The 9,139-nt window shown below is 40.9% G+C and overlaps 1 protein-coding gene across 1 annotated transcript in view; it reads right to left on the bottom strand.

Moving 5' to 3' along the window:
- Positions 1-1,537: 1,537 nt before the first annotated feature.
- The window catches only part of reep2 (receptor accessory protein 2), a 10,485-nt gene continuing 2,883 nt past the window's right edge, over positions 1,538-9,139 (bottom strand). Inside the window, exons 3-8 of the mRNA XM_014008657.1 lie at positions 8,255-8,331; positions 7,497-7,617; positions 7,041-7,154; positions 4,642-4,822; positions 3,688-3,854; positions 1,538-3,587 (exon numbers count right to left, since the gene is read on the bottom strand). Coding sequence (XP_013864111.1) covers positions 3,516-3,587; positions 3,688-3,854; positions 4,642-4,822; positions 7,041-7,154; positions 7,497-7,617; positions 8,255-8,331 — 732 coding nt within the window. The 3' untranslated portion in view covers positions 1,538-3,515. The remainder of the gene's footprint in view (positions 3,588-3,687; positions 3,855-4,641; positions 4,823-7,040; positions 7,155-7,496; positions 7,618-8,254; positions 8,332-9,139) is intronic.

Below are 9,139 nucleotides of genomic sequence, written 5' to 3'. Positions count from 1 at the left end.
CCCCCAACCAACCAGCCCCCAGACTCCGGCAGCCACCCCAGCCAGCGGGTCAACCACAGCAACCAGGAGCCAGACTCTGGGAACCCAAACAGCCCCAGGGAAGCCGGAGTGCCAGCCCCGCCTCTGGAGCCCCTCCAAGCCCCATGTCCGCCCGCAGCCCAGGCCCCACCAGACAGTAAGCCCAACAACTTTTTTCCCCCTCGCTGCCTGCACCAGCCCAGTGATGCTCCGGCCCACCGGGAGAAGTCCCGTTACAATGGAAAGTGTTGTCCCCACCCCACCCCGCATCCCGTGAGTCACATATTGCCATGTTGCTCTCTRAAGACTCATCATTGACATTCCACAGCTGCATTTGTGTTCATATATTGTCAATATATTGTCACCTGGTGGATAAGGTTTTTTTTAACCTAGTGGATAAGTGACACACATATGAACAAAATGTGCGACAGCTTTCACTGTCAGCTGTTAACATTAACATTGATCAATAACATTTATAGACCTGTTAGTTCTTCTAAATTTAGCAAGTGCTAATCCACTAATAAGTTTTAAAATTAGCAAAAGCCCTAAAGCACTAATCAGGAAATGAGTTCCCCAATTAGTGCTTTAGGGGAACTGTGCCCACCACTGRTAGCTGAGATATTCAGATTTGCAATTTTCCCTCTTCTTCTGAGAAAAAAGTGTGTCCTGTGTAATTCTGACTCACCATGTACATACAAACAGCACAAAAAGTAAAGGAATTTGTGTGTTAAGATTTTTTTTGTAACAATGCTTCCTGGGAATGAATCTTATACAGTTGGAAAGCCTGTTAATTTCCTCTTTTAAATGGAGCCACGRTTGTAAGGAACATGCATTTGTGGGATGAGCAGCAGAGCTGAGTATGTGGGTTGCACACCTAAAAAATCTGCCAAATCTTCTCTGCCAATCAGTTTATTTTGCTGTTGCTTTAACTCTTGCTTTGAGCTTGGGAGTGGAAAGTATGGAATGGCAACACAACACGACCATGTTGGACTGGGATACCATCCCACAGCAGTATGAGGAGGTGCCATGATGGTGCGGCTGTGTATGGTTCTTCCACACGTTACATTTGTATTAATCCGAGTTGTTTATATCACAATTCCATGCACAAAGACACACTTTACAGGCAATAAAGCAAGTGTAAAATGTGCAGATTAAATCGAGGGTAACCAAAATACTAACCTAGGTGAAATGTATGTTATGTAAAACAGATACACATGTACGTATATATGTGACTCGCCTGGTTCCACAGCATTTCCAGTAAATCTTAATCCGACTCAGAGATTCGACTCTCTCTGCTGTTTATCCTGTAAGTTCAGTCAGTCTGGCATATGACACGTAGAATCTGGGCTAACTGATAAATTTAGCTTTCTCATTCATATCCCTGAAAAATACTGTTTTCACCTTCAGCTGTCCTCTATCTCCTGTTTATGTACGACATGAGAAGGCACTTTGAACATGTTATTGAGGGGGGAAAAATAAAATAAAATCAGTGATCTGTTTTAAGAGAACAAAACCAACAAATACTTAATCTCCTTTATTAGTAGCAATTTCTTGACCGATAGCACAGTGGCAGCTGACACACGCCGCTGTCTTTTTTACACAAAACTAAAAAGAAGTGGCACAAACAATATACAAATTTACATCCATGTTTGTTTGCAATACTGAAAAACACAACCAACAATAAATAAGATGCAGGATGAAAATGTGGCCTTATAAGAATGATGAAATGTTGATTGTAAATTTTCAGAGAAAAAAAAATTAAGACAAAATGAACAAAGGCATAATAGAGAAGATAGCAGGCTGTTATTATACAAGCATCGACTCTACAGAGCTATAGATTCTCTACTTGTGAGATAAAGTTCAAAAGCATTAAAAACTAAAAAAAAAAAAATTGCAGATTTAGAAATCCTTCCATGACCACAAAAGTTTGCTTTGATTGGTTCTGCTCTCAAAACCAATGATTTGTCAAGGCCAAAAGAGAAAAAAATAAAATAGTAATTTTTGTTTAAACCCTGACAATAAATAAGGCGAGTAAGTTTAAGATGTATGTACACTCAGGGATACTATTTATATTGCATTTACACGCTTTTCAGTCATTTATCCAACAGTTGAGGTGGACTTTGTCTCCCCCTGCTGGTTAACACTGGTACAGATGAGTTTCATGTCTTACAGCAGCGCTTCCCCAGTCCTGGTCCTCGAGGACCACTATCCTGCATGTTTTCCAGGTTTCTCTGCTCAAACAGACCTGATTAAAAGGAACGGGTGATTAACAGGCTTCTGCGGAACATAAAAAGATCATTCAATCACTAAATCAGGTGTGCTGAAGAAGGGAAACAAGTAAAACATGCAGATAGTGGCCCTCGAGGACCAGAATTAAACACACCTGGTCTAATCAGATCTAATCCTCAGTCAGTTGAGGTTTGCTACGCAAACATGAAAAAATGTCGCCACCCATTTGGGTATGAAGACAGAAAGTGCAAAGTTTCTTCTTTTTCTTTTACTTTTGAAAACTAAAAAAATCCAGCCGGCACTGAGGTGTCGTCTCCGTCACTGGCCTTAATTACACTTAATAGTTCTTACAAATATTACACAACTATAAAACAGACAGAAAACAGCAGGGAAATAAATGATAAATAAATACAGTGGAAATCTAAATGAAGAATGGCCAGCACTAAACAGAGCACTCCACCTCCTGGACGACTTAAAATCACATTAAAAGAATGAGACCTGAACGTAGCAGAGCCAGATTCACTCACAGCGACGTGAACATGTAGACAAGAGGAGCTAAAACTTTCATTTCAATTTCTTCAACTGTTTTCTTTGTGTAAGAATCAAAAAATGGGGAGGCAAAGAGGATAGATGACTATAGAGCAATACAAATGTTCTAGTAAACCTAGCGACACTTGAGTGAGAACAATAACATTTACTCCAATTTCTTTTTATGCACTGATTAAAATCTACTTTGTGTTCCCTTTCATGACTGTGCTCCAAATCAAGACTTAGTTTAGTTAGAGATGTATGACTTGTATCAGCCACCAAACACTAATGTGCATCTTTAGCCTAAAAGTAAGCTAAATATATGAAACTACGTGAAGAAATTATATTATACTACAAACAAAAAGCCTCAGTCTGAAGTATCTGAACTGGCAACTCAAAGTGAACCTGATGCAACTGAGAAGTTAGCTTTTTTCTGTTTTTCAGACCACGAAAAACAACATTTCTGACCAAATTACTAACCATTTTAAGATTCTAAAATAATAATTTAGGCACAAACCCCAGCAGGTAACACTCAGATTACCTGAGCATAAAGAGAGAAATTATACAACAGGAAGCAAACTTTCAAAACCTGAAACAGGTCGCTTATCGCCAAGACAAACAACACCTGTACTTTGCTCTAAAACCAGCAGGAGTGACGGTGTCCGTGCTTTATTTACACAGCATGTGTGTGTGTGGAGACTGGAGAGGAAGAGGAGATTACAAGTTGTGTGAAGCGGGACTCATGGGGGTGTCTCTGCGTTATTAGTGGTGGTCTTTTTCTTTACAGGCTTCTTTATGGTCTTGGGTTGGGTCTAGCAGAGAAAAGGAAAGAAGAAAATTAAATCTGAACGAATAAAGAAAAAGAAATGTGTCATTCTGGACACAAATGAAAATTTTAGGGCAGGTYTTCACCTCCGTCTTCGCAGCCACAGGTTTCTTTGTCGTCTTGGCGCCGGTGCTGCGTTTGGGTGCCTTGTCCCCGAGGTCGTCGTCGGAGTGCTCTGTCCTGGTGTCCGACAGGTCGGAGCTGTGCTGGGACGAGGCGTCGTCGGCTAAAGCTGCGGCYGCTGCGGAGCGGGCTGCAGGGGAAAACAAAGCGAGGACAGTTTGTGAAACATAAAAAATAAAACAGCTCGTGCCAGGCTTGATTCTTCTAATCGTTTCATTTATTAGAGTTATCGTGACCAAAATACCAGATATCGCTAGATCATCGAWTATTGAAAGGTTGCAGTCGAACAAAAATCTTTGACAACTCCAAGATCAAAAAGGAGACTCATTCTGCTAACACTCAAAACTACTGCAATGGACCAGAGGAGTGGGAAGATGAAACTTTTTCTGCACAATTTAAAAATTTTTGAACTTAAAACTTAGTTTTCTGGCAAATTTTCAATCATCGATCTTTAAAAAGTCTGACCTGCCGATTCCGATTTTGGTTGATACCAATCTTTTTAATGTCTGACACTGTCAGGTGTTATAAAGGTCACAATACACCTCCAATGTTCCAATCTTATTTTATTGAAAACACTGAATGATACCCTTGAAACAATACAAACTTGTTTGAACTGGACATTAGGTAGAGCTCAGCAGAGCAAAAGGAGACAGTGGTTGATTTTCAGACCTTAGTGGAGGAATCTGATCTTTTAAACCGATCTTATCTAAGTACCAGAAATCGGTGCACCGCATCCCTAAACTACGATTTATTCAGTTCTAACTAAGAAAACTAATTATTGACTGTCCTGATTTAGTCACATTCGTTCAAACTATTTTTGCAAATGTTGGAGACAAACATCTGCTGCAGCTCTGAAACACAAAGGCTTTGCTGAGTAAAACTGGAAACCTCCACAGAGAAGTGTTACGTGGTCTTACTCTGCCGTGTGGTGACGCTCTTTGCCCGAGGCAACGTGCTGGCCCCCGAGCTCATCTCGTCCAAGGGCTCTCGCCTGGCTCGAACCTCTGACGTGTGCAGGTCCAGCTCATCCTCCGTGTTGATGAGAGTCAGATCCTGCATGCTGAAACTCCGCAGCTTGTCTGACAGCACGCCCTGCCCCTGAACATCACACAGAGTGGAAGTTTTTGACACGAGACGACACAAAAACCAAACATCCGTTGCTCTGGTGAAAAAGCAGTAGAACTTGACCCACACAGGACTGACGAGAGAAAGTCTTTATTATGCAAATGTAACTGTAAGGTGAACCCAGGGCTCTATAAATAAGAAGCTCATCCTCTTCCCCCCTCCATCATAATGCACAGCCTGACTTCTACAGTCTCCCAGAAGAGACTCACTGGAAGCTTTGAATTTCTTCTGGCAGAAAATATTTTTAGGATTTGCTGGGCTCCTATTTTCTTTTGGCTGTACCCTTGATAGTTTAATAAAATATTGTTTAAAAAATTGGAAGTTACACAAAAGGATTACTAACGTACAATTCTGGATTTAAACCAGGTTTTACTGTAGGTTTATATAAATTTAGATAAGTTAAACAACAACAAGGATCTGCATTTTAAATACTTGCTTTTGTAGCCAGAAATGCACAAAACGTGCATGTTTGYACTAATATCAGTAATGTAGGGGTCACCTCGAGTGAAGAAACAAGATTTACTGCCTTGAAGCAGGCCTCGGACAGGCCTGACAAGAGGACAGGAACTCTGTCACAAACTGAACTCAGTTTAGGCCATGACAGGTCATTCCAACCGTGGAAGAGAACCCCTCAGTTCTCTTAATCAGGTAATGGACAGAACAATCTCTTCTGTTCGTGATTCATTTGTTGTTTAACTAAGAATGTTTATGCATTTGTTAAATCATGATAATGACTGTCACAGGAAAAGTGGAACCACTTCTTTTCTTTTATCGTGCCTTAAAGATTTATAATGGTATAAAAAATCACAGAGAATCTGATTACAATGTTTTCATTATGTTTTTATGTAAATCACTGTTTTTATTTTACTGTGAACTGATTATAAACAGAAATGTTAATTAATCATCATAAATGTTTTGCAGTGATTTCTCTTAAGAGTCTATCAGAAGAAAGCTGAAAAGAGGTTATCATATCTTGTTGTTGAACAACAACAGAATTTTAAACTTGGGCTGGTGCCAGCTGGCAAGTCTTTATCTTTCTTTCTCTGACTCATCTCTAAGCCTGAGGGTGGAACCAAAGTTCGACCGTTTCTTTTACTAACCCGGACGGCTTTGAGCGACACACTCTTCTTCCTGATTCCAACCTAGGAAGACAGCTGGGATTCTCTCCAGAGAAACCRCWMTTTGGCTTTAAGTCTGATCCCATGAGCTAACTAGGGAAGACTTCACAGCCACGGACCCGGCATGCCTGTCGGTGGTCTCAACCCGAGGCTGAGCCTCATGAGTGTTTTTAACTCCCGAGGGGAGATTTTATTTTGGAAGGAGGAACCGGATACGGTTTGAATTTTTCTGGCTTGGACTGAAACAGACGAAAGTTACCTATAAAAAAACCTGTTAGCAAATGACCGGTAAGCGAGCCGACATCAGTTCCCTGACTGATCGGAGGCGAGCCAGCTCCTACCCCGAGGGTGCCTTAAGAAGTCATCACCAGGTAAAGCTGATGTGTTCGGAGTGACTGTCATGTGGAACCTGAGCTTAGAAAAGACGTGCAGTTCCGGTTGACCCACACTTTGACAAAAGTAAAAGTAGTAGTAAAATACTAATCTTACTTTCCTCCTTTCCTTGTTCTTAATTTGCCAAAACTTAAGCTAAAATTGCCAGTAAAATTGTTTGGTTGTCAACATCAGAATTGACGTTTTACTGTTCTATATAAGTAATCTGAGTTGATGTGAACTGAAATTCGGACACGGGTTTTATCTCCTTTAACTCTGACGCTTGTTATAGGAATAACCACAATCAGGTGCAACTTATGATCTGTTCAATTTGTGTAAATAAATGATTGCATAGTCTTTTATGAATCAACTTGAACTCGTCTAAACGTTCACTTATTGTGTCACTTTTCACAGTCAAGATATTAACAAGTAATGAGAAAAACCTTGGTAAAAGTTTCCTCAMAACCTTGTGTATGAGAGATGTGGGAAAAGCTTAATTCACCTTGAGCTCACTCCTACAGTAACTATCACCCATTGTCATGATTTGCAATTAGAACATCTACATCACAATAGTTTAAGGTCAGTAAAACATGATCAATCAGAACTGAAGTACATTCATAGATGAAGAGATCACAGCTGTCACAAGCTAAATTTAACAAGAAGCATTAATGATTAATGGCGTCACGGAGCGCACGGCTCACCTTGGTGGCTGCAGTGACAGCAGCATTAGCAGCGAGGTTGAGACCTCGTTTTCCAAACCTCATCATGGTCTCATAACTCCTGTCTTTGGCCTGAGTGATGTACTCATCAATTTCCTGAGGGCAGTCGAGAGAGGAAGTGTGAACAAAACTGAACAGGACAACAGATGGTCAGGTAGAGTTTGGCAAAATTGTACCGTGTGCAATTAATCGTTACAAAAAACTGTCAACAAGTAATTTTAGCCACTTTGCAGTTAACGCAATTAATGCCATGTGATGATTTGTGTGTGTGTGACACACAATCACTATCAGTCGTGCATGTCAGCTTAATGGTGGAAGGTGGCGTGAAGCGGCTAACGCTGACCCTACAAACTTGTTCAGTATCACACAACCCTGTCAGAATGAACAGGAAAACAAACATCTTTACAGAGTGGACACCACTGTAGCTGTAGGTCCTACCTTCTCCTTGTTGGACAGCGTTGGGTGGACAAACTTGCGGTAGAGGACGCTGGAGCCTTTAGTGTACGGGGACAGGAGCCAGATTACAAAGGCAATCTTTAGCTCAAAGTAAAAAGGAAACCTGAAGACAAAAAAAAAGTTTGACATCAAGAGAAGAATAAAAAGTAAACGCTTTAAGGAGGAAACAGACAGCTGTGGTCACCTGCTAAACCTTTCCTTTCAGAGAACTTGTAAAACAGCTTTTAAACCAAGACTTGTGGTTTTAGGGTTAGAAGTGATTCAGTACCTATCTGTGAGCCAAAACAATACATCTGAGGAGGTGAAGCTACAGTTAATAAACCACCTACTTTTACAAAAAAGGCTCTAAAATGCATGAAGGATTTCCTCCGACAAGAAATTTGGGGACTTTTTATATGAATCACAGCTCCAACTATTTTCCACATAAATCTTTCTAACACAAATATTTTTATTTTACCATCATTTCGATTCCTGTGCTGATCCAGCTTTTCAGCCTCGTACGCCTTTCTAATGTCCTCTTCTTTATTCCTGTTTTTCTCAGGAGCTCTTTTGAAGTTTAGATGCTTTCTGAATAACTTTTCTTTAAAATTTATTTATTTATTTTTGGGGAAAATGACAAAAACGTTCAGGTTTTTGTAAATACACAATAACAAGTGTGTACTCAGCACTTAATGTTCAAATGTATTTAATAAAAGCCATGTTTGTTTCCAGTTTGTGGGTTTGAGAGGCTCCTGACTCACCACGACAGAAGCAAGTCTGTGGCTGTTTCTGCTGTAGTAAACAATGCAAACACTATCCAGTACATCATCCACTTCACCTGCAGGGAAGAAGAGCAAAAGATAGCCCAGACGTTAATAAAAATAGCACGTGATTCACGTGTTCCGTCACACGTGAAAAAACYCACGCACGTATGTGCAACCGCCACAGAGCTTATTTCAGTTTATGTAACTATTGGAGGTTTCTGGAACAAAATAAGATGTGGGGAACGGTTCGAGTCTGCCTGAACACAATTAGCCCTGAYGTGTGAGAGAGGCACTGAATGGGAACGGATAAGTCGCACACACAAATCATTTGGCTCATTAAACGAGTCAAATAGCAGAAAAAAGAGTGAAAGCTCTAAAAATGGCCATCCCCTCCTCTCGCTCAATGATGGAGGGATGGTTGCCATGGTAACCGGCCGGGAGGAGCCTGCTCTCCAGAATAAATGTAGGCTATGGGCTAGAGCGCTCCTCCTCCTCCTCCTCCTTCTCCTGGCTTCCTTCTCTCTGGACTGATGCAGTGATGAGGTAAGCAGGAGAAACCCCGTTTACACCAGCGGCCCACAAACAAAAAGAGGCTGCTGCCCTTTTCTGCTCGCTTCCCCTAGCAACARTGGCTACTTCATTAGCACTTGGAGAACATAATATTCACTTTGTACGGCTCTCACAGTACAGGGGTGGACTGCCATCCAAAATAACACCATGTTTTTTTTTTTAAAGGCACTACTGGACACAAGACGGTGAAAGGAAATTAAATTTAGATACAAGTTTCCTGCTGCTTCCTGCCATGTTTATCTGCAGATCATCATGTCAGTTTCCATTTTAAATGAAGCACCCATTCCTCCCATCATGCACACTGAAAATTGC

This window comes from Austrofundulus limnaeus, unplaced genomic scaffold (genome assembly GCF_001266775.1).
Source record: "Austrofundulus limnaeus strain Quisiro unplaced genomic scaffold, Austrofundulus_limnaeus-1.0 Scaffold1, whole genome shotgun sequence".
NCBI lineage: Eukaryota > Metazoa > Chordata > Actinopteri > Cyprinodontiformes > Rivulidae > Austrofundulus > Austrofundulus limnaeus.
This window is presented reverse-complemented; position numbering and strand designations above follow the sequence as displayed.